At 41.0% G+C, this 25,561-nt stretch overlaps 1 protein-coding gene across 1 annotated transcript in view; it reads left to right on the plus strand.

Annotated features, from left to right (window-relative positions):
* Nucleotides 1-24,908, plus strand: part of ATP8A2 (ATPase, aminophospholipid transporter, class I, type 8A, member 2) — a 49,448-nt gene extending 24,540 nt beyond the window's left edge. Inside the window, exons 15-22 of the mRNA XM_009876721.1 lie at nucleotides 6,028-6,133; nucleotides 7,445-7,527; nucleotides 9,085-9,134; nucleotides 10,428-10,497; nucleotides 12,263-12,347; nucleotides 13,589-13,728; nucleotides 16,690-16,828; nucleotides 24,820-24,908. Of these exons, the coding sequence (XP_009875023.1) occupies nucleotides 6,028-6,133; nucleotides 7,445-7,527; nucleotides 9,085-9,134; nucleotides 10,428-10,497; nucleotides 12,263-12,347; nucleotides 13,589-13,728; nucleotides 16,690-16,828; nucleotides 24,820-24,908 (762 nt within the window). The remainder of the gene's footprint in view (nucleotides 1-6,027; nucleotides 6,134-7,444; nucleotides 7,528-9,084; nucleotides 9,135-10,427; nucleotides 10,498-12,262; nucleotides 12,348-13,588; nucleotides 13,729-16,689; nucleotides 16,829-24,819) is intronic.
* The last annotated feature ends 653 nt before the right edge of the window (nucleotides 24,909-25,561 follow it).

A 25,561-nucleotide genomic window follows, 5' to 3' on the forward strand; every position in this document is an offset into this window, starting at 1 on the left:
ACTGATGGCCAAGTCTGCTCATGAGTAACAGTCAAAGAATTATTGCCCTGCAGGCAGTGTTCCAAGGAAAAATAACTCGTCTTGAAAACATGTGGAGGTTTCTCTTGGCTTCTCTGAGATTTTAATGTGCAAGAAAGTACCTAGGTTTGTCTGCCCATGCTTTTGCTTTGTAACAGCTTCTGTTGGATAAGCTGTGCTGCAATGCCAAGAGTATGATGCTGGCTTGTTGCTATAGCAAAAATGATGTAAACTCTTGCTAGAATAAGCAAAGATCAGTAATTTCCAAAACTTTAAAGTTGGCTGAGTATGCTAGTGTCCTGGTGGATGATCTTTATCTTGATGTTTGTGAGTTGCACGTATGCTGTGAATAAGCTCATTGTGGAGATGCAAGCTGCTTTGGTGGGGGCTTGTTTTTTACCATGATGATATAAGTGCAGGGAAGGAGGTCAAGAAGTGAAAGAACTAATACAGTTGGATCTCAGCCTAGACTTTATCTTCCTGGATTGTCCCCAAACTTCCTCTACTAATTCCAGTCCATATATAAGCTCTCTTCTGTGGCCTGCAAATTCCTGCTTGGGCAAGAAGCTGCAATCACGTTGTGTAGCTGCAGGTGCATGAACTGATTTGGTGAGTATGTGGGATGAGTAGTTATGCAGCTGGCCAGACCACTGTTGTGCTTATGCTCAGCCTTTACCTCAGTGGAAGTGTTCGTCTAGATCTCCAGCAAGCCTGCTTATTTTCATGAAGTATGTGAGAACTGAAGCTTTTCTCCCATCAGACTTTGTTGAAATGACTGCTATTGTCAGCTGATCCTTAATTCCTTAGGAAAGCAGAACAAGAAAAGCATATCACTACTGGAATAAAAACCTGAAATTTAAAATTCAGTAGAGGAGAAAACATTCAGGTGAGGAGGAAATCTGGGAGGCTTTACTTCAGAAAGTAACTGTTGCCTGAAAACTGTCAAAACATACTGTTCTACAGCTGACAATTAAATTGTTAGAGCTTGGTGAGAAATATCTTTCCCTCTTCTGCTTTTGCCCTTGTTGTGCATGGGACTTCAGTACTTTTGCTCAAGTATAAGGCAGCATCTTTAATTATTGGTCATATTTTGGTGGTTTTGGACAAGGTAACCTTTCATTCAATTCTGTTGATATTCAAATATTGGTTAACATGAGGCTCAGGCACAGACCCAAGGAACATCTCCTCTCTAGCCTTACTAATGTCACTGTTTTAGAGATGCCCAACATGGCTGGGTCCTCACAAATATTTTAATGAGCAAAACAGCAGAACATTAACATCTCTAAGGTGGTGAATAATAATTCTTCCTGGTAATGAAGTAGATAAGTATTTTACTAGCTGTCCTTGTTAGAATGTGCCACGTTTATGTAGTAAGCTCAAGTTATTAGACGGTACCTTAATATATCATTGGCCATTTTTAGGCCCTTTGCTTAAAAACGTGACAGTCCTGCTTCTCTGGAGATAATGTGAATGGAGGCACTGATCTGATACTGCTACAAGTAAAAGGAGAGATTAATAAATACCTTCAACTTTACATGCAGCTTCCTTGTAATTTTATCAGGCTGTGAACAGTTTGTTAGAATAATGCAATTTCTGTCTTCAGGGTGAGGAGGCCCAGATAAGGACATGTGTGATAAATGTGCAGATATGTAGCTTTGCAGAGTGCAGCTTATTTCCCAAAATACTGAGTTTTGACTTAGTATTTTGTTCCCTCCGAACAAGAGAGAACACGAATGGATGAAAACTTGTGATACAGCTTCCTGATCAGTGGTTTATGCCCTGCTTGGTAATGGATAATGCCGTGCCTTCTAGATGAGACAGGTTTTGCTTTCGGTGCAGATAATGTGTTGTAGTTAAGAATCCAGAAACTACTTCCAGAAATATGAGGCTGTGCCTCATGGTGTCTGTAGTTCTCAGCTTGTAGGGGCAGCGTGCGAAGTCAGTTTAGTCAATGGGGTATTTCCCTGGTGTGGTTGGCTGCACACCAGATACTCCATGGATCTTTAGAAGAGACGTAGAGGAAGCAGTAGCTTTCTCCTGGAGCTGTTGGCACACAGGTGGAAAAAATAGAGGGAGTAAACACAATGAGTGAGAGCTACCTGTGGACAGATGAACAAGAGACTAAAATATGCAAACCTCGTTCCTGCTTACAGATCAATAGAGGAGGAAAAGATGGGATAGGAAGAAATAGAGGTGAGCTTAACAAGTGAGTAGGCAAGGAACATCTCACAGAGACCCTAAGTAGTAATTTGAGTAATTAAATGGCAGAGACTCACTTTGAGGAAAATAGATAATAAAGCAGAATTGGTTAACCTGTGGAACCTCTGTCTTATTCTGGGGTTAAACTTGGTGTGGTGCAAGAGATGTGTCACCACAGAAGTTGTTAATGTTTTCTGTTCACAGCTCTGAAGTAGGAATTTGAATGCTCTCTCCTAATTCGTGCCAGTGCCACAAATCCTGTATCGATGCTGGAACAATATGGGAAGGAACAAATGACAGCTGTGTGGAGGAGCTGACGTGATAAGCTGGCCCCTAGTGATCTCTTGCTATAGAATTGGAAGATTGCCATGTAATACGCTGGGAGCTGTGAAAATACCAAGGCAGCAACAAATTACATTGCTGGCTTGAAACCAGAAATATATATATATGGGAAGGATTAAAATCTGTGATGTTACTGGAGAGAGGTTGTTTCCAGCTGACAGAACACATGCTGTGAAAGCATGTAAGGGACTACCTGATAGAAGCGTAAGAACGACATCAAAGATGCGCAGCAATGGATGCTGAAATGAGAATCTGGCAGGCTGTGCATTTTTGAGATGGAAATAAAATTTCCAGTTGCTTTCACTGGAAATAATGAAGCAGTAATAACAGCTCCTGGCCAGTGATTTGTGAACTAAACATTTCCACACTACTCTCTGATTATATTCCATCTGTTCATTTTCTTGGACACGGCCTCAACACTCCAGCATGTCAAAAGCTACAACTGTTGTTATTTTAGTGGCATGTGACCATACAATTCAAAAGTTTCAGTATGCAAAGGGCCCTGTGTGAAAGAAATGTTTTGAAAATATTCATTACAGAGTACATGAAGTAAAACAAGAATACAAGTACTGGATCATCGGTGGTTTTTATTACCCTTTTTTCTGATATGCCAATTTTTTGTTTACGTGTTAACGTTTGCCAGTTGACATAATTTTGTGGCTTTCATAGTAATTTACTTCCTGGTAATTAAACCTGGCTATTGCCAGTGCATTTTTGTTGAAGTATGTAGGCTGTGTGTACCATATTGAAAAAACAAAGCCTCAACATTTTTTTTTCCCCTGTTCTTGGTCTTGTCACTGAAATAGGACTTGAGATAGAGCAAAACTTTTTTTTTCTGTCACATAGCTTGGCTTGACTAGAGAAGCATTAACATGTCTGAGAGCCAGTTGTGAATGCTGTTGCCTTAATTATGAGAAGTTGCATTTTAAGTGCCCCTCGGAGTGGGAAATCAAGGAATCTTTAATATCTCAGTAATTCTAGGTAATCAGAGTTTTATGAAATGACTGTGTGCTGCATTTCACATAGTAGTATTGTATGTACTCTGATAAAAATACATATAATGCAAGTCTCACATCAGAGCATTCTTGGTGGCATGTTGTTTTTACTTGGAAAAAGTTTTATTTCAACGTTGACCTTTTTTCTACTGTAAAATGTGGTGTACACTAGAAGTAAAAATTGTGTAGAAGTAGTGTTTTTTAGGTAGCTGCTCAAAAAGCCCTTTGGTTCCTGTTTTACCTAGGATGTTGTAGGATTATTCTCTGTCTGGTCTTGCTTTTAATATTACAATAGTGGGGGTTTGGCCCAACCTTGTGCTAATAACAGCTCTTGTAATGCTCTCTTATGACAAATTAAATGCCAAATATCATAGAATCGTAGAATGTTTGGGGTTGGGAGGGACCTCCAGTGATCATCTGGTCCAACCCTCCCGCCAGAGCAGGATCCCCGAGGGCAACCACACAGGAACGCATCCAGGTGGGTTTTGAAAGTCTCCAGAGAAGGAGACTCCACAACCTCTCTGGGCAGCCTGTGCCAGGGCTCTGTCACCCTCCTGGTAAAGAAGTTTCTCCTCATGTTGAGGTGGAACTTCTAGGTTCTAACTCAAACCCCATTATTCCTTGTCGTATTAGTGGGCACCGCTGTGAAGAAACTGGCCCCTTCCTCTTGAACCCCAACTCCTCAGGTATTTATATACATTAATAAGGTCCCCCCTCAGCCTTCTTTTTTCAAGACTAAACAGCCCCAGTTCTCTCAGTCTGTCTTTCATATGAGAGATTTTCAAGTCCCTTGATTGTCCTGGTATCTCTCCATTGTACTGTCTCCAGTAGGTCCCTGTCTCTCTTGAATTGGGAAGCCCAAAACTGGACACGGTATTCCAGGTGTGGTCTCACCAGGGCAGAGTAGAGGGGGAGGAGAACCTCCCTAGACCTCCTGGACACACTTTTCTTAATGCACCCCAGGATCCCATTGGCCCTCTTGGCCACAAGGGAACATTGCTGTGCAGTGGATAACTCAGTGTCCACTAGGACTCCAAGGTCTTTCGCCATGGGGCTGCGTTCCAGCAGGATGCCCCAAATCCGTACTGGTGCCTGGTGTTATTCCTCCCCAGATGCAGGACTCTACACTTGTTCTTATTGAACTTCATGAGGCTCATCTCCTCCTAACTCTCTAGCCTGTCCAGATCTCATTGGATAACAGGACAGCCTTCCTGTGTGTCAGCCAACCTGCCCAGTTTTGTATCACCAGCGAACTTGCTGAGGGTGCACTCCATCCCCTCGTCTAGGTCACTGATGAAGATCTTGACAAAACTGAGCCCAGTACTGATCGCTGGGGAACACCACTGGCCACAGGCCTCCAGCTTGACTCTGTGTATTTGATAGACTCTGTGTATCAAATTTGCCATGCTAATGAAAACTTTGGGAACTAGATGACTTTTTCATATGCAAAAACTGAGTTCAAAGTGAGCTAAGGCTTTGTGCAAAGGTAGAACCACAAAGTTCATGTGTGACTCAGTCACTGAGCAAGTGGATGCTGTGGTGTAAGATATTGACGCTACCAACTGTGGGTGTTCCTGATATAGCAGAGCTGGTGAACATGTGTTTGCTTCAGATGTTTCAGCCAAGGATTTTGAAGATATGTGTGAAGTGTGAATGAAGTTAGTGTGGCAGGTTGTGAGCTGAGCACCATTCTTGACTGTTAGGAGACTGGAAATGCTGTGCCAGATGCAGGGGTGGAAAGGAGGGAGGAATGGAATGGGGGACTCCATTTCCCGTCACTGTAGCTATAGTTGCCAGAACTTGCCAATCAGAGGACTGTGATTCAAGCGCTGTAGCATCGTCAGTGAGTTGTAGACCTGAGGCACTTTGAGGTGCCTGGTAATGATGCAGTCTGTAAACTGTGTCTTACATTGTGTGTTCTCATTAACATGAGGGACCATTGATCCAAATTCTACTTGACTGGATGGTGTGTTCCTGCGGAAAGGCACGTGATGTTGCTTTCTGCTGCCTAATCCAGAGCTGCTGTCGGCTCTGGCTCTTCATCACTAAGAATGCAGTTACAATGAGTTTTATTCTGGTGTGGTACTGCCAATCTATTGAAAGCTGTTGTAGAAGTTACTAAAGGAGTATTTAAGTTGTTTAATTGTCATCAGCATACTGTGCTAGACATCCTTGCTATGTGAAGGTTGGGGTGCTACAAAACAAATGTTTTTGTATTTGAGGTGCAGGGGGAATATTCTGGCTTCCCAGCTTTCTGTAGTTTAAATAAGGTCTTTATCATTGGCACTCTAGTTCATTAACGCTAGTCCTTAACTGTGCCTTATTGATGTTCTGGTGCCAAGATAAGTTCTGTAAATAGAGAACAGAAAATACTTTTTGTCTTTGGTACTTAAGAGGTGGTCTCACATTAGTGAACAGCTGCCTCTCAGTCTGCATGTAATACTAAACCTGCCTTCTCTGATGTCCTGTCCAGCCCACAGCTGTGCACATACAGGAGTTCCTCACTCTGCTGGCTGTGTGTCATACTGTCGTTCCAGAGAGACAAGGAAATACAATAATCTACCAGGCCTCCTCTCCAGGTTGGTTGTTGCTTTCATTTTTGGGAGGGGAGGAGTGAGTCAGTAGAAGCAGATGGAAGAAAGGTCCAAAAACTTCTGTAAAGGTCATTGATTTTGAAAGCAAGATGTCCCCCATGATGCTAGCAGTAGATCTTGGCATCCTCGGTCATCAGTGCACACTGCTTTTGAATGATTCCTTAAAACTGCCAAGTCAATGATGTTTTTGCAGAGCTAGGCTGGACTTACGGTCCTTTCTGCTCTCATGAGACCTTCTGCTGTGGCCTTTTTGTGGAGGTGGAAAGCGAAAGTAAAACTTGCAGTGTGTGGAGCCGATCCATGGAGATACTGGTTTGTTTCTGCGTGAAGAGTTAATTGCTTTATTGGGCAAACTATTTTTTATCTGAAAGCTTCTCATCTTGCTGTATGAAGATACAAAGTGCTGATATGTGACACAGTACCAGAGTCTTGGTCGTGTGCAGTCTTGCGCTACATGCATTTCTTCCTTCTTTCAGGCAACAGAGAGGTATTGAAGGAGATAAGCAGAGTCAAAATGCAGAAAATCTGGGCCCTGTGTAACATTTATCTCTGTTACTGAGGTTATTTCTGGAATTGTAGTGAGGTACTGAGTGATGAAGTGGCATAATTTCTTAGTTATGTCTTATAGTACCTGAAAAGTAGGATGAAGAACCCATTTAAGGCAGCCTGGGTCACAGTGTTGATGAACCATGAGGAGGCTGAGGGAGCTGAAGAAACATGAGGGCTGCTTGAGTTGGGCACTTGCATGGTGGCTGTACTTAGTGCCACTTGCTCCTTAGCGAGGCTCTATAGCTACCTATAGAATTAAAGGTGTTGGCTGTGGCTTCAGCTTGGTTGTTTGAGCTCCCAATGTGACTGCCCAGTTCGGTGTCCAGAAGACAGTGCTGTGTTTCTATAGCGCCTGAACTTAGGGCCTTTACAGGAGGAAATGTATTAAATGCACATCGTAAGAATTTAGAGTAACACAGCTTCGATCTTGCTTTCGGAACAGGTGTTTCTGCTTCTTTGTGTAGGAAAGTATGGCTCCTCCTCTACAGAAGTTTAATGCTTCAGTAATTGCAGGATGCTTTATATAGATTGTAAAGTATGTGCAGTTGATATTGGTGTGGCCTTTGTAGGACTAAAATGTGAATGTTCTTGTGGAAGCGAGTGCAGAGCTGCTCTAGCAGCCCTCTGGGTGGGAGAGTGCTTGAGAAAGGGGGCTTCTGTATTTTGGCAGTGTGACAAATTTAAGTATGGGCTTTGCAGGCTTCTTCTACACACCAAATTAAACTTAAGCTTTTCTTGTGTTGACAGATGAAGGGGCATTAGTGAAAGGAGCAAAAAAACTTGGTTATGTCTTCACAGGACGGACTCCACATTCGGTCATCATTGATGCGGTAAGCAGTGAGGGGGTGTGGCACAGACCGCCAACTTCATGCAGAGCATAAATCTCCTGTGTGGTTCTTGTGAGCTTCTCTTTACAGGGCCTTTAGGATGCAGCATGCAAAGGGCTTTTGTAGACTGGAAAGAGTTGTCTTGCGCTATTTTCAGATGTAAAGTCCTTTGCCCTTCTACGTGGTATGGGAAATAGGAGGTTGCAGGCTTACATGGGAAATGACAGCAGTAGTGCCCGAAGAATTTTTCTGTTATCTGGAAAGCACAGATGAGAACATTCACATTAGAAGGATTCTCAAGAGATTTTCTGACCTTTATGTTTAATAGTTACTGTACTTCTAAATGTTTGATTTCCTATATTTAAATGGAAATTTTCTTCTGTAGAGGTCGTATCTGCTTAGCAAGCTCTATATGCCAGGGATATATGTAGTTAATGGGTTAGACTTGGCACAAACTCATGGGACCATATTCTGACCTAAGTTGCAGTCTGAGCTGAAGTGGCTCCAGATTGACACAGGTGCAACTAGCAGGATGCTTGTTTCTTGGTACACTGCCAAGGTAAGCACTTAAAATGTACATGTTTTTAGGACTTGTCAAAAACTTTTTGCAACTTCTCAGAAAACCGTGACTTGGTTTCAGGGGAAGAGCTTAGGATGAGCAGGGTCATCTAGGAGGTTTTTAGGTGGTTCTCTGCAGGAAGATCCAGGCCAACTTGACCACATTTTATACTCCTCATACAAAGCAAACTGGAAGCATGGTCAGTCTATAGCCAGTAACAAATGCTGTCATTCCCAGAGGTTTCTGTCTCTCCTCATTGCCTGCATCAGTGGCAATACGTGTGGCATGGCTTGAAGGTGACTTGATTTTGGGGATGTTGCTGATACGAGCCTAGGACGTAACTTTGTGCTGCAGTTAGATTTTTGCTACAGCCTTTTCTTTGACCACATACTACAAATACAACTGGAGTTCTGAGACTCCAGTAACTCCCACTGCTCTTTCCATCTGTTACACAACAGGAATGACAAGGACGAGGTGCTTCTCAATCATTTTTCTTTGTTGGGTTACTTATGTTCAACCTCAGCAAACAGTTATTGGTGATAACAGGGATTACTCTTGAGTCAGTATTTTTTTTTCCACAAAAAATAGTGTAATATACTTGTAAATTCAAGTTAAAGAAATACTAAGGCAGTTCAGACAAAGGTTGTTTTAGCACCAAATCTGGATGGCATGCTTATTTTAACTTGAAATAATGCTCACAGGCTGTAATAAGTCTCTTAGTTGATAGCTGTTAAGAAATAAATATGCAGCTTAACTTTCAGAGCATGCTTATCCTTCTGGAGCAAGGTATTAGTTCTTTGAAATGGTGTAAAAATAGCAAATGGAGGATGCTATGTCTTCAGTAATATTAGAATAGAATGCCTTCCTTAGAGCTCAGCATCGCTGTTACCAGGAGAGGGAGCTATTACCACATTTTGACAGTGTTTAATCAATTTGCGTGCTTATGTGTGAAAGAATATACTGCAAATGATACTTAAAATAGTACCTGCTTTCTTTTGTAGCTGGGAAAAGAAAAAACCTTTGAAATTCTTAACGTGCTGGAGTTTTCCAGGTAAGTTTTCCCCTAATAAACTAAATGCAGTATAACAAAAAAACATTTTGGTAAATACATTATTGAGAATAAAAAGATTCAGCTGATACAGTAGAAAAGCTTTATTTCCTTAATTTTGTGCTGCACCTTTGTCTCATTGTTTCTAATATATAGGACTAATACTGACCTTACAAACTGGGGGCTGTTGGCATGCGAGCACAAAACTCTTCTCTGCCACTCCAGCTTTGTTGGCTTATTGAGAAGGTGCTGACCTGGAAGTAGCACTCTCTGCATCGCTGATTTCCTGATGTGTCACTTGTCTCCTTCAAGAACATGCTCTGAGATTTCCCTTTTCTAGTGCTTGTGTAAATGACTTGGGTTTGAGTAGGTGGAATTGATAACTGGAGATCTCAGTGCTCATTTTAAGAACCGTTCAGCTGTGAAAAACTGAACCTTGCGAGCACTCCTAACTTGTCAGGCGAGTAGGGATGGGCACTGCTTCAGTAGCAAGAAGCCCTGAGTGATGAATCAGGCCCCTAAATCACTGGAGATGGTAAAAAGTGCTTCTTCTTTGTCAGTTGTTCAAGTTTTGTCAGTTTGCACAGTGCTGGTCAACAGGCTTTTCTGATGTGGTTTTTTTTTTTTTTTTCCTCTACTCTTACTGTTACTTAAAGCCTTGGGCTCTTGTTCTCGGCCATCTTTGAGTTGTCTGGTTCTGCTCTAAAATGAGTATGTATAACTAGTCAGGGAAGATTTGGGTAGATAACTTTTCTTGTGTCCTGGCTTTCTTTGAAGGTTACTTTTGACTGCCAATTGCTAGTCTTCTAATTATTTTCATTTTTTTACGTTCTTTGAAGTTAAGAAGTTAAATAACTGCCACTGTCAGTGGATGGTTATTTCCATGTTTCTTATGTCTGTAATAAATATGCATTTAGACTTAGTGATTTCATTTCTTGTTTGAGTCCCCAAAACCATTTTGCTTCAGGAATAGGGAAAAGCTGAGAATTGAATGTGACTCCTCTTCTTTCAATAGGACTTCTATGCTGTCTTGCTCTTTTCCAAATTCTTGCTCACATTTGGGTACAAGTCTGTTTTCTGGTTGAGTACTTGCCAATGGGAGCCATAGGGCTAAAGCTGGAAGTGGGCAATTTAGTATTTCTCCTTGCTTTCAAGGATTGTGGGATCTTAGGATACTTCTGAGAACAGTTGAGGTCTAACAGATGTACTAAACACATCTGAGAAAATTCACTGGTTGGAACAGGACTTACTCTTCATCACTATGTCTAATGAAAGCAAATATTTTTCTTTCAATAGCAACAGGAAGAGAATGTCAGTGATTGTTCGAACTCCAGGAGGACAACTGCGTCTCTACTGCAAAGGGGCTGTAAGTAATTATGCTACCTAATGGAGAGCTAACGTTACCAGTTACCGTTTCAACAGCTGTGGCTGATGCTGCATGAGACATTTCATGTCTTGTACATGATACGTGTTGGCTTTCTGTGTAGGGCCAAGTGATTGAAGAGATCTGTCATTCCTCCTCTGACTATCTTTTTGCAGGCAGGAAGATTGCTGGGCTTTCTACTACCCAGTTGAAATCTTAAAATTAATGGGAGCAGTACCCTTTACTTAACCAAAGTCAGGATTTCACCCAGCTGTGCAGCAGCACTTCAGGAGCTAGACTAAGTGCTGCTGTCTGAATCTGTAATACTAAAATCTGTTCTCAAGTGGTTGGCTCCTGATCTGGCTCTCTTGCATCTCTGCACCTACTATTATTTGTCATCATGACTTGCACCATGTTGTGCTTCTGTCTCACTGACAAGAGCAATAACTGCCAAGTACAAAGGGTGCAAAACTAGCATTGACCACAGCCAGCAAATGGTTCCAGTTTCAATGGAAAACTATGGAAGTGGCTTTTTTTGCAACAAGGAAAACTGTTTTTGTCTTCTGCAAGCATCTGATTTACTTGAATTTGTCCTGAATGTATATGTCTGGGTGCACTGCTTTGTTGCTTCAGGTGAACTCCTCCAATCTGATAAAGATGTGCTGAGTTGCTGCTTCTGTAGTGCGAGCGAGTTAAGCCCACTGTCACTGTCTGGTATTTCAAAGTTGATTGTGTAGTAGGACTGCACAGATCTGCAAATGCTCATTGCTTGTACCATGCCTGAGTTCACTCTGTTTCTTGGAGTGTGACATTGGAAGGAATGGAGAACCGTAGAGTTTATAGTAAAAAAAATTGTATTCCCTATGAGCAGGCTCAGATGTCTAACAGAGCAAAAGGGCTGTAGCAGTTAGTGTAATGTGGTGTTCAGTTTTGTGTTGCTGTGCTGCATCAGCCACTCACCTAAACTGTAAGTTAACTGCCTAATCTACATGAACTCTTCCACATTCTGATGGTCATCTCCATCCTATCACTTGCATCATCATTTACTTGTTTTGTATGCCTGTTTCTAAGCCATTATAAATATAGCCCTGTTTGCTTAGATTAAGAGTACACGTCTGAGCAAAAGCAGAGTTTGTGTTTTATGTGTGTGTAGCAACTTCCTCCAGTAGTTGAAGAATAAAATCCAGAGACTCTAGATGTGTAGGGACAGTGCTGTATTTTGATTGAATCTGTTACCTGAGCCTTTTCAGTTACCCTTTGGTTTAGTGAAGGAGTAAGTTGCTGCAGGAAAGAGGTTATTTATGAGAGAGCTTTGTGGTACAACCTGATTAGTGTTTATGCCTTCTGTTGTTTTTTCCATCAACAAGGATCTTTTCTAGGAAGGGTTACAAGAAGCTCTTCTACATGGGGCTACAATGTGTGCTGAATGAGAGCAGACACTTAGGATTCTCTGAAAGTCAATATATCTACTATAGTAATTCAGAACAGAGTATTCTATACTGTTCAGTAATGGGGACCTCTTTTTGAAAAGAAGGAGGGAGGGCAGAGTGTATTTTGATCCCCATTTGAAGGGGATGCAGTATCTGCCACTGGGTGCAATTCAAATTACTCAAACTACGCTCTCTAAAACCCAAATGTATTACTTGTAAATAGTCTTGGGTTCTGATATTAAGAAGTCCACTGGAGTTACTTCACTTGAGCTTGTAAATACACAAATGGAAACTTCCTATGTAGACTTACATTGCTCTAATGAATTTGGTTTTAATAGGATAATGTAATTTTTGAGAGGCTTTCAAAAGATTCGCAGTATATGGAGCAAACACTGTGCCATCTTGAATACTTCGCAACAGAAGGTAAGAGAAACAGCGTGTCATGAGAATTTGATTTATCAAATTACTTGCAGCATGTTCTGCATTATGAAGCTTTGCAGTGCCCGATAAGATGATTACGAAGATGAAGTAAGAAGTGGTGTAATCAGCAAATTAACATTTCTAAGATAACTTCAAACTGAAGGAATTTTGTCCCCCTCTTCTGTATGATTTCCATAGGGAGGTGGAATTTGGAAGGGAAAGATGGGCTTCTGTGTGACTATGATAAAGGAAAAGGACTTAGTTATATTGCCCGGAATATCTCAGTTAAAGCAGAGTTAGAGGTGTTTTTACTAGTGTACAAGTCAGATGACAAAGTCTGTGGGTTTACCAAGCAGGGAGATAGTCTTCCAGGCTTCTCAGCCTGTTTAGGTTAAGACATCAAAGATGATGTAAAATGGTCTGTGAGGTCTTACTAACACCTCTGTTCACAGGAAAGTACTTGACTTTGTTCCCTCTTTTGCAGTAGCAAAAGTAATGTGTGTTATAGTAAAAGCATGAACCATTTGTTTTCTTCCTAAATGTGAAAACCTTATTCAGCTTTTTAGGGTTTGTTTGGTTTTTTTGTGGACTCCCACATCCCTAGAACAAATTTTTGTATTTTATGGCATGGACTTGTTTCTGCTTGATTGATGCTAGAAAAATTATTCATTGCTTGTGAATGTTAATTTTTGGTGGTCTAATAAAATAGTTTTTGTACTTCCTGGCCCCTATTCTATACTCTTGTGCATGTGTAACTCCCATTATCAATGTGTGTATGCCAAGGGAGGAAACAGGCTTTCTAAAAGGAAATGTGAGCTGTGAAGTGCGCTTTACTAAGTATCTCCAAGCACAATGTGTATCCAGTTCTTTCATTTGAACTTTTTAAAACATACATGAAAGACAAGCTTGCTTTCATGCTTCAACTAAAAATGTTCAAGATGACAGTTGTTGCTCCAATATGGCTAGATTGCAATACTGAAAATCAGGGAGAAGTTTGTGCCTATTAGGAACTCTTGGTTTCCATCTCAGTTTCCTAAATGAGCCAGATTTGTTTTACATCTGTTAAAGCCTCAGTGCTTTAAAAGTGTACTGGAAGGTTTTCTGGAATCCGGTGTTGAGCAGTGTGCATTAAAAGCTCTTGTTTCAGTGTGAGGCTTAGAATTTAGCATTTGTTAAGGTATTGATGATTTTCTGATCATCCAGTGTAATTTTAGTGTGTTTAATGGCTGTCTTCTATTTTGTAGGACTGAGGACTTTGTGCATTGCTTACGCTGATCTGTCAGAAAACTCTTACAGGGAGTGGTTAAATGTCTACAATGAATCCAGTACAGTTCTGAAAGACAGAACTCAGAAACTGGAGGAATGCTATGAGATCATTGAAAAGGTAATAGGCATAATTTTTCTCAGTTACAGAATCTCTTTTATCTGTCTTTTCCCATGGAATTTGGGCTTGGTACAGTAAAACAAACTGATGATTTCATTTATGAGAAACTGAAAATGTATTCTTAGTTTGCAGCCTGCTCAGTCTGTAGACACTTCAAGTTTTAATTTGTAAATCTGAGGCCTACTTACATTTAAAATGTCATTGTTACTTAAACTCTTCTCTTGTTTATTTTGTTGTGCTATCTTGTGTGTGACTGATGTAACTTGATAATGTATAAAATTACTGTGTTGCACCAAGTGCACATCTGCTGCTATATGAAGAAGAATTTGTTCCTTTTCTTGGAGCAGTCACAGTTCAGGTTTTCTGAAGGCTATTGTAGACACTGTTGACAAACTCAAGTGCTCGCCACAGCCGGTAGTTACACGGAGTGAAAAAAGGTGGAAAACTGCTCTCCATGTGAATTGCAGAACTCGTATTTCTAGAAAGGGCGAAGTAGATGTCAGAACCGATTTGAAACTAATCCCACGCTGAATCAAAATGTCAACGCTAGGGGCCAGTGTTTCTCTGATTCTTGGTGTTTTCTGCTGGTAGTGCCACTTCTCACCTGTGCCTGTTTAAGCTCTTTCCCCTTGCTCCAGTTATTTCATGCTCATTTTATTTAGTGGTTTCCATAAAACACTATTTGAACTTCAGTTTCTTTTTAAATTAATATTGTCAGCAAAACTTAACTTCTGGCACACCGTTGGTTATTTGAGATCGTTGAATCATAGTACAGGTGGACGTGTGAAGACAAGCTTGAAGTGGGTTCCTTCCCAATCTGTACCCTGGCTGAGAAGGCTTCAGCAAGTGCAGTAGTATCTCCCCTGCTTGGGTAACTCAGCCACGATGATCCCTGTGCTGTCATGTCTTAACTACCTAACAAGTGATTTTGGGAATAATCTACAATCGCACACTTAGCTTGCATTTGTAACCCTCAGGTGTTGTTAGTATTGATAGGGCTAATGTTTTCTCAGGAGGCCACAGGGTACGAATCCTAATTGCTTACATGAGTTGATTCTGCTGCCTTTACCAGCTGAATATCTTTTTACAAAACTTAAGTTTTGTCAAGACTTGTACCTAATGCCACTTTACACATGTGTATGAATAACAACTTCCCCTTCTATTCCTTATGCATGCATAGATGCATATAAGCAGGAGCAGTTCCAATACTCTCTTGAAAAAATCACAGACTGGTTTGGGTTGAAAGAGACCGTAAAGATCATCTAGTTCTAACCCACCTGCTATGAGCAGGAACACCTTCTGTTAGACCTGATTGCTCAAAACCCTGTCCAACCTGGCCTTGAACACCACCAGGGAGATGATACCTGCAGTTTCTCTGGGCAGGTTGTTCCAATCCCTCAGCACCCTCGCAGAAAAGAATTTTTTTCCTAATATCTAATCTCAGTTTAAAATCGTTGCCTTTTGTCCTGCCACTGCAGGCCTTGGTAGAGAGTCTGTATCCTTCTTCCTTATAAGCCCCCTTTATACACAGAAAGACAACATTGAGGTTCCTCTGGTCTGATCTTCTTCAGGCTGAACACCACCAACTCTCTTATCTACTTCTGTTCAGGAATGGGCTTCAAGTTATGCCAGGGCAGGTTTAGGTTGGATGTTAGGAAAAACTTCTACAATGAAAGGATTCTCAAAGACTGAGCCAGGCTGCCCAGGGCAGTGGTTGAATCACCATCCTTAGATGTGCTCAGGGACATGGTTTAGAAGTGGACCTGGTAGAGTTAGATAAACAGTTGGACTCGATCTTGAAGGTCTTTTCCAACCCTAATGATTCTACAGTTCTACTTCATCTGTTTTTACTTGTTTTGGATAAGTACACTCCCTAGAAAGAATAGACACTTAATTTTTCCATGCAATTCCTGAAATTGTGTAACTAAACTCAATTTTTATCATAGAATGAGTTGAACTGGAAGGGACCTTTAAAGGTCATCTGGTCCAACCCTGCTGCAGTGAACAGGGACATCTTTAACCAGATCAGGTTGCTCAGTCCCATCAAGCCTGACCTCGAAATGCCTCCAGGGATGGAGCCTTGACCACACCTCTCTGGGCGACCTGTGCCAGTGTTTCACCACCCTCGTTATAAAGAATGTTTTCATGTCTAATCTGAATCTACCCTGCTCAGTTTCTTTTAAATTTACCATCTTTGCATATCTAAGGAATCATTAAAAGGCTTTTGAAGTTAAAAATCTGCTGAGTAGATTGTGCCTTTTGAGAAGGTTTTTCTTAGGTGTTTTTGTCTCTCTGAGTTTTTTTTTCTATAAGATGACCAAATCTCTTCAAGCAGTTGCTTTAGAATAGCATAAGAATATGGATAACTGTAGTATTGAATTTGTTGTATGAGATGTTTTCTGGCAGACATCCTCTATATAGACAAGAGATACTTGGACTGATTAATGTTCATACCATTTGTATTACATAAATGTAGTGATTATATCCATAAACAGTTGCAATAATTTTTTACATTGAGTGATTGCCTTCATGTGTATGTGCATATTATGGGAGAGAAATTAGATTAAATGATGTGATGCCAGGTGACTTTTGTTTTGTGAGCTTAAGGAATATATAAACTGTGACCACTCATCATGTTGCTATGGTGATTAGTGAATGCTCTAATACATGTATGTTCATCCATAGACTAGTTTTGGAGTTGTATAAATTGAATTAATTGCTCTTGAAACGTTGCCATCTTGCTGATCAGAAACACTTTGTTCCATTCTGTACCTCTTGAAATGTGAATTGTGTGCAGAGGAAGTAGAATAGCTGCACCAGAAATTTACTGTGTTGTATATTGCTTGTCAAAATGCTGTATTAACAGTGAGGCTCAACATGCTGTCCTTAATTCCTTTTTGAGTGTGTTCCAAACAGAGGCTTATCTTAAGAAAAAAAAACAACTTCCAATTCTTTTTCCAGGATTTACTACTTCTTGGAGCTACAGCCATTGAAGACCGCTTGCAAGCAGGTGTTCCAGAAACAATAGCCACACTAATGAAGGCAGAAATTAAAATATGGATTCTGACAGGGGACAAGCAGGAAACAGCTCTCAATATAGGTATTCATCTGTCTGGCTGCTCTGAATTTGTCTCACATGTAGCAGGTGATGCACTAAATCTGCTGTGTGGGGTTTTATACAAGATCAGGCCTGCTGCTTATAGAACGGTTCCTTGGTAGCAGGCTGGCCTGTCATTCCTTGGTGGCAGGCCGTCACTTCGGAGAAGGGGAGGTTTGGAGTGAAGCTCTTGCTCTAAGCATCAAGCTGTATTCAGGTCTTTTAATGCAGAAGGGACACTTTGGCTTTTGGTTTAAGTGCAGTTCTTGTATGGGGTGAGTATAGGTAACTCTGTGTTCTGATGGAAATGGAAGAGCTTGGCCAGACTGTGATGTTTCAGTTACACTGGGCATTGTATCAAACTACTGTACAGCTTATTTTCTGCCTTTTCGAGGTTTTAAGCGTATAGCTCAGAACATCTTGCAGACCTTGTCTGTGAAAGCAAGTGGATTCTTGACTAACTGCTCCTGCTGTTACCCTGTGGCACATCCGTTCAAGTATGTCAGGACTGTTAGTGGAAGTGTGTTGTGGGGGTAGAGTTTAATATGGGTTGTTTCATCAAGGCACAATATAGATAAACTTGTTGATGCATCTTAATTTGCAAACTAAGCTTTGCAATGCAAAAGAATCTTGTGATGATGTGAACAAAAAGTAAATACTTTAACTTACAAGTGTGCTTGGGTACTGATGTGATAGAATGGTCATCTGCTGCAAACATAGGTGTTTATCTGGCTACTTGTTTTTGCAACATAAAACTGGAGAGGTTTTTGTACTGTAAGTTTAGGTCTCTTATTAGAGAGAGCCCTTAAATGCTAGGTTTCTTTTTAGGTCATGAATGTGTCTGGTAAGATCAGTCTGTATACCCAACTCCTTGTATTTTGTCATATAGAAAGATTTTGTAATTCTGGGCTGAACCAGAGGTGTGCATTGTAATTTCAATCCTATAGCTACTAGGTGTTGTGCTCTGTAGCACGTGAGTAGCTCTATTAAGTACTCAAATTCTTCAGGCTTCGTCTCATTGTGAATGCTTGCAAGTTGGGCAACCTTGATAGTGATACCTTGTGCTGTCACAGAATGCTGCTGTGCGTGAACTGCTGATATGTGAGCTCTGCCTGTGCTGCCATTGTGCCATAGCCCTTAGGACAGGGGCTATCTAGGTCTTAACTGAGTAGTAAAAACTTAGTAAGGGAATAGATCTCTGATATCTTCCCTGCCAAATCTTGTATCTCTCAAGTAAATCATCCTTGGCAATATAGTGCCATGATGCTTATGTATTTTTTTGGTGACTTTAATTTTTTTTTCTTCTCTATAACTTGTGAATGCCCAGAGGTAGTAAGAGGCTGAGTGGAACTCTAGTTATGTGACATCTCGCAGAACTGAGTAACACTTTCACTGTGTTTCTCAAGTCTGGAACACTCTGCTTATCCCCACTGTCTCAAGTGTGTCCGTTTAACGTGCCATCCGCAGTTGTATTCAGGTTTGCAGATCAGTCTGTTTAGATATAAAAATGTAGGTTAAAGGTAGATTAACAGTGTGGATTGCCTTCTGCTAAAGGAATTATTTCTTTATCCTTCTCAAGATCATGTTAACTGCAAAATTCTCTAACCTCACATGATTAGTGTGACCAATGAAGTTTTTTTGTAGAGAACTGTGTGTAGATGGCTCTGGGTGTATTTCAGGCTCCTCTTGGCAGAACTCTGGTTCTTTGTAACTGAACTTATGTGACCTTGAGCAAAACTTCAGGTATTTGCTATTCTTTGTCGGTTTTAATTTTTTTTCTCCTTTGATTGGTTTAGTGGAATTTCAGAATGTAGTTCACTTGACTGACTAGAGTTTTTGTTTACTTATCAAAACTTGATTGTTTAATGTACCTTTACATGTCAGAGTTGGTACCAAGAGATGAAATAATGTGTGGAACTGTTACAGCTGGAGTAGAAGTAAGGTGGAGGGCTTAAGCACACAGTTGATTTAAATGGTAGTTACCTGGTTTGAATCACTATGTGCAGATTTCACTTTTTTTAAAAACTGTAGTCAACTTGAGAGGGAAGCATCATCTTTTGAAAAAAAAAAAAAAAAGTAGCTACAGATTTTGGCATAAATAGCTGAAATAACTTGCTATATTAACTGACAGCAGCTAGCCCAAACAGGTGTAAATGAGCTTAACAGCAGTTGCTTACTCTGAAGGCTGTGAAAGAGACTGACTTTGAGCTTATCTCTAAAACTTTTGTGACTTTTTTTTATGATAGCAACTAGAAAGGAATAAGCATTTCCCTGTGCAACTTCTGAATGATCACTTTTAATGTACAGTTTAGTAGTAAAACTCTGGAGCTTAGTTAACTTCACATTCCAGTTAGTTTCGAAGTACAAGGATGTGGCACCCTTCCAGTTTCTGTATGTATCAAAATCATAGAATGGCCTAGGCTGGAAGGGACCTTAGAGATCATTTAATCCAACCTCCCTGTCATGGGCAGGGACACCACCTCTCGACTAGACCAGGCAACACATGGGGACTGAGCGGGAATTGAACCTGCAACCTTGATATTGTCATTGTTGTCAGCACTGTCCTCAAGCCACTGAGCTAACCAGCCCCATGTAACCCATTAAAACTGTATTAAACATGCGATTTAAAACTCAACCCACAAGTTCAGGTGTAAATATGCTGTCTGGGGAATGAAAAAGTCTTTTTACTTTCTCATTGTGAATGGCGGTTGTGCTTCTGGACTCTTTCTTGCTATATGGATGTGTGTATGCAATGGAGGGATATTTGAGCTCTTGGCAGCTGCTCCAAGGAATACTTTGTTCTTCCAGCTTCTTGATTCTTCAGCCTTCAGAGTTTCTCTCTTGTCTCTTGATTGGATTCTTGACTTCTGAAGAGTAATGCTGGACCTTGCTGTGGGATGGGTGTGTGCTTGGTGAGGAGAATGTTCCTGGTAAGCTTTAATACCAGTCAGCCATTTGAACTCTCTACATACAAAAACTAAGTGTTCTAGGTTCAGAAACATCTTTGAACATTAAATATGGTCTTCAGTTTTTAGCAACTGAAACTAGCCAGTGTCTGCAAACATTGATGGAAGGCTCAACAGTGTGCTTGTAACTTCATCCTGCTCTTAAAACAGTCTACTGCCTCTGGATCTTCTTTGCCTCTTGGCAGTGGTGGTGAGGAAGCAGATTTCTATTTATCACCATACTGGTGCTCAGCAAGCTCACGGAAAATCACAAGTGATCCATTTCTAGCCAATAACTTCCTTAATAACAGATTGTTTTCTGTGAATGTTTACTGAACTGCATCCCTCCCTTGGACAAGGAAGTGTTCCCTACAGTTGAGCTAAGTGGTCTTTCCTAGAGTGTGTGTTCATGGCTGTGAGCACTGCCTTGCAGTCAGAATTGTAGAAAGCCAGTCCTCCTACCAGTCCTTCTGCTAGACCAGATTGCTCAAAGCCCCATCCAGCCTGACCTTGTACACTTCCCATGGTGCAACAGAGCATCTGCAACTTCTCTGGGCAGCCTGTTCCAGTGTTACCATCCCCATCATAAAAAAATTTCTTCGTTATGTCCAGTCCAAACCTACATTCTTTAAGTTTAAAACAATTTCCCCTTGTCTTGCTGCTGCAGGCCATGGTAAAAAGTCTTTTTCCATCTTTCTTATAAACCTTCTTTATATATTGAAAGGTCTCCCTGAAGCCTTTTCTTCTCCAGGCTGAACAACCTCAGCTCTCTCGGCCTTTTTTCATAGGAGAGTTGCTCTAGCCCTCTGATCCCTTCTGTGATCTCCTGACCCGCTCTAACTGTTCTGTATCAGTCTTACGCTGTGAACCCCAGGGCAGGATGCCATACTCTAGGTTGGGGCTCAAGTCCAGTTTCTAATCCTCCAGTATTCCCAGGTAGTTCGTAGTAGGGCTGCTCTCCATCCATTCACTCCCCAGTCTGTGTTGATAGATATTTGGGATTGCCCTGACCCGTATGCAGGACCTTGCACTTTACCATGAGGAAACTCGTGAGGGTCACTCTCTACGACATCTCTTCCTGCTAGCATATCAGCTGCACTTTTCAACTTCATGCTGTCTGCAGACTTACTGAGATTGCACTCATCCCTACTGTCTGTCACTAATGAAGACAGAAAATTGTGTTGGTCCCAGGATTCTGACCCCTGAGGGACACTACTCATTACTGGTTTCCGCTTGGATATTGAGCCATTGAGTGTAACTCTTTGCATGCAGCCATCCAGCCAGTTCCTTACCCATTGCACAGGCCATGCGTCAAACCCATTTCCAATTTAGAGGCAAGAACACTTCTGTTATGGCGAGCTGTGTTGTTGTTTTGGTTTTTTTTTGCTTTTTCAGTTGAGGAAGCTGATGCAATGCCAGCACACTTGCCTGTATCCCTATGTGAAGTTTGAGCGGGGCGTGTGTGCCCTCTCTAAACACAGAGGATAACCATTCTTCCCTCAGATGCTTGATTCTGTATGCCGGCAGTACGAACGTGCCTGTGGGCTGTGATCTTGAACTCTGGTTCAAGCAATCTTTCTCCCAGGACACTTGAAGGGAAGTAAGTCCCAGAAGTACCTGATTGATCTACTTCATGGACTTTTAGTCAGACTTTAATTTAAAGAACTAGATATCAGCTTAGAGGTGTGGATTGACATTTTATACCTGACTTTGAACCAGCAGTTGATCTTATTCTCCTCAGAAACATTGACAAAAATATGCCCTGATCTTAGAGAGTGTATTTTTTCTTGCGGTGTTAGTACTGCCAGTAATAACTATTATAAAACTTGAAAATATGACTACAAGTGTCATTTATAATCTTATTGTTGCAATTTGTTTTGCTTTATAGCAGTGCTAGATTTTAACACCTTCATAGTCCTGAAATTGTATATGTATAGATCTCCTATAAACAGCTGTTAACTTATATAGTCCTGTTCCAGTCTTGATCTCCTTCCTGTTTAATGTGATTACAAGATGCAATAGTTCTGACTCTGTGACTTCCAAGATGCACAGCAGAGCGACTCTGTTTTCCAGATTTGAGTTGTGTTATTTTTTTTTTTTATTTTTTCCCAGCTCCACTTATCAAGTGGCATCTTGCTCTTTGTGAAAAAGGTAGAGTGAAACAGTGAGCAGTGGTTTAGAAATTATGGCTTGCTGTTACAGCTGCTGTACTAATCAAATCCTACTAGAAAATCCTTTTGAATTAGTTATACTGAATTTGTAACAGCCTAATGCACAAGGCTGTTGCCGTTCTCTGGGGCAAGAATAACCCTGACATGGAGGGAAGTGCTCAAGGTTGTAGGATTCTCTTTGTCTCATGTTGTGGTTTAACCTCAGACAATAACAAAGCACCACACAGCCGCTCACACACTGCCCCACTGGTGGGATGGTGCAGCTAATCAGAAGAGTGAAAGTGAGAAAACTTGTGGGTTGCGATCAAGACAGTTTGATAGGTAAAGCAAAAGCTGCATCTGCAAGCAAAGCAAACCAAAGAGTTTATTCCTGCTTCTCATTGGCACACAAGTGTTTGGCCATTTCCAGGAAAGCAGGGCTTGGTCCTGTTTGATGGTTATTGGGGAGGCAAACACCATCACTCCGAACATCCCTCCTTTCTTCTCCAGCTTTGTATGCTGAGTGTGATGCCATGTGGTCTGGGATACCCCTTTAGTCAGTTGGGGTCAGGTGTCCCAGGTGTGTCCCCTCGCAACTTGTTGTGCACCCCCAGCCTTCTCACAGGTGGGGTGGGGTAAGGAGCAGAAAAGACCTTGACTGTGTGTAAGCACTGCTCAGCAGTAGCTAAACTGTCCCTGTGTTACCAGCACTGTTTTTAGCATGAGTCCGAAATGATGCCCCATGCTGGTTACCAGTGCTGTGAAAAGCCGAAATCAGGACTCAATAGTCGTGGTGACTATTAAGCAGGTATTCCTTATGGCAGCGCTGGATGCACAGGGCATCGCTGCGCCTGACAGAGTGCGTGCCATAGAGAGTCAGATGCATAGCTTATATGCAGGTTATACATATGTATTCATGATATTAATGAGTATTTTAATAATTTCTCTTAATTTTCTGAGAACTTGTCATAGGTTACCACCCACTCCTGCATATGCATTATAGTCTCTTGGTGGGCTTCAGAGATATCTAGTGGTTGTTTACTTCATCCTCCTCTTCATCACCATGTTCTCTTTGGTGAACTGTAGCCTGTACTCCCTTGTTCTTGCTGACAAGCAAGATCTGCAGTCTTGAGGCACCCTGTGCCTGTTTATCTCACAGTAGCCTTGCATTCCATTCTTGGAGATCAGTCTCTCTCAAAGCATCACAATGTGCGTACGGACCCATCTCACAGTGCAATTGTTACATAGTTCATTGCTGCTGCTTAAAAAGCTTTTAGCTAGTGAATTTCCATCAGGCCCTTGCTTCATTACTGTGAAGAAAATTACCTTTATCCCAGCCAGAGCCAGTACGCTTCTCAGTAAAAACAAGAAAATGGTTCTTCAGCTTGGGATTAACTTTTAAAAATGGCAAACTGACTTTTTTCCCAAGTCAGTTTTGTCTGTACCTGTTGAATTTTCATTACTTGCTTCTGTACTACCATCAAGAATTGTTCACAGACAGAAGCAGAGGCTGTCTGCAACGCTTTCATGTTGTAGACTGCACCTTTTTAGAATATATTTTGTCCTTTTCCCAACATGTGTGTATGAGTTTAGTGTCATTCTCTGTTGTTCTCTGAAGTAGAAGGTAAACCTTCTTGATGCAAATAACATGAAAATATATCTGCAAGATTGTGCCTGATACTTATATTCCACATTGCTCTGAAAATGGAATAGAAATAAAACTTGTGCAGATAATCAAACCTGCTGCCTTTAAAATTGCCTGGTTGTGTGATATAAGCAAGCCTTCCCCAAAGGAAGATGAGGGATTTGCTTTCTTGACAGAAGTTGTTCATGCAGGCATGTTAACCCTGGATTATACCTACAAAACTGGCCCAATTATAAAAATTCTGTAGCCTGAGGAAATGATTTGCATTGCAATTGATGAGCAAGTGTGGCCTTCCTCAGGAACCAAGAATCTCGCAGAAAATAAGTTCATGCCTCAGTTGTTCTCTTGCTGTTGTAAGAGATAGAGAGAGACACTTAATCTTTTCATGTTGACTATGCTGTGCTGCTTTGAACCCGTCAGTCTTGCAGTGATTTGTCACTGAAATGTTACTCTTACACTCCTGTAGCCTACAGTCCTCGCTTAAGAAAAGTGAGAGGGGTCCTGACTCTTCGCAAACATAAGAGGTGCTTTTCCTGTCTTAAGAATTTTTGCTTTGAATTTTGGTGTCCTAGCGAGCATACAGAACTGCCTCCTGAGTGCTGCTCCAGGCTGTGGTAACTTTTCCTTGTTCTTTCATGCCCCAGTCCTGCACTAAGATAATGTAGTGGAATTACCTGATGCCTATAGGAGTTGGTAGAGACTCTATGACATTGAGCTGTAGTTCTTGATGGAACTCAGGACCTTCCACACTCAACTCTTGAGAGAAAAAAAAATAAAAAGAAAATGCTTGTGTAACCTGAGTGTGGGCTAAGGGGACCAGGGAGCAGCAGCTGATTCTGTGTGTTTGCTTCCAGTCATGGGGCATAGCTGCAGCCGTGTGTTCAGACCTTCTTCTGTAATGTGCTGAAGGCAATTCTGCTTTCGTATAAATAAATCATAAGTAAAAAAAGCTTAAATATCGAAATGTTTAATTTTGCTGTAGGGCTATAGCCTATATTTACTGCATATAGTTCATATCATGGTGATTTTTTTGGTTAAAAGATTTTTCAAGTGATATCTTTGGAAATGCGGATAAAATGCAGCCTGTGCTGCTAGTAAAATTGTCAAGTTTGAGTGTCCTGTTGTTCACCAGGGTTTCCAGTAGCTTACTTGCTCAAAAAGTAAATTGTAATGATCTATAGATTCTTATTCTAAGGTTTAGTTATACTTAAATATTCCTTCAAAAAGTAAATACTTGTGTTTTTTCTGTTGCAGGATATTCTTGCAGACTGATTTCACAGAGTATGTCTCTCATTTTGGTCAACGAGGATTCACTAGATGTAAGTAAGGAAATTCTGGTGTAATTCTTGACAGAAGGAGGTGTTGCTGACAAGAGGGAAAGTTGTTGAGCTTTCTCATTTCTCTTATTTATCTTTAGGGGTAATAACAGAAACAATTCATGCTGGAACAAGAGTGGGTTGTACGAAATATACTCTTGAGGTCTCTGGTTACAAACTGTAGAGATCAAACTGAAGTATTGAAACAAGAAGCTAATTAGGTCCGTGATTTTGCTGCAAACTGGTGCAGTAGACCATCAGTAATACAGTTAGGCTTTAAGGCATAGATATAGGAGTAACATGTTTGAAGAAAGAGAAAAAAAACCCAACAAACCCAAACAAACAGACTCATTTCAACACAATAGGCTCTCTTCAACTGTAACCATATTTATGCCTAAGTAGACTGTATTGTGAGCTTGCTAATGTACGACTTCTGAGACCTAAACCTCAGGTTTAAAATTGTCTGCAAGTCTTTGCCATGCTCCTCAGGTATGTGCAAAATTTAACTAGAAAAATCATACGCTTGTCCGTGAATCTTTCCAGATCTTCTTTTGAATTTGCCACGCTTGAATATCTGGCTGCTATTAGGTGTATATGTAGGACAGATAAATAGATCTCTGATAGGCAGAATTTGATACTTGCATCTAGAGTTGGCGATTCATCCTGCTTAAGTGAATGGG

Source organism: Apaloderma vittatum, unplaced genomic scaffold, assembly GCF_000703405.1.
Source record: "Apaloderma vittatum isolate BGI_N311 unplaced genomic scaffold, ASM70340v1 scaffold8699, whole genome shotgun sequence".
Lineage (NCBI taxonomy): Eukaryota > Metazoa > Chordata > Aves > Trogoniformes > Trogonidae > Apaloderma > Apaloderma vittatum.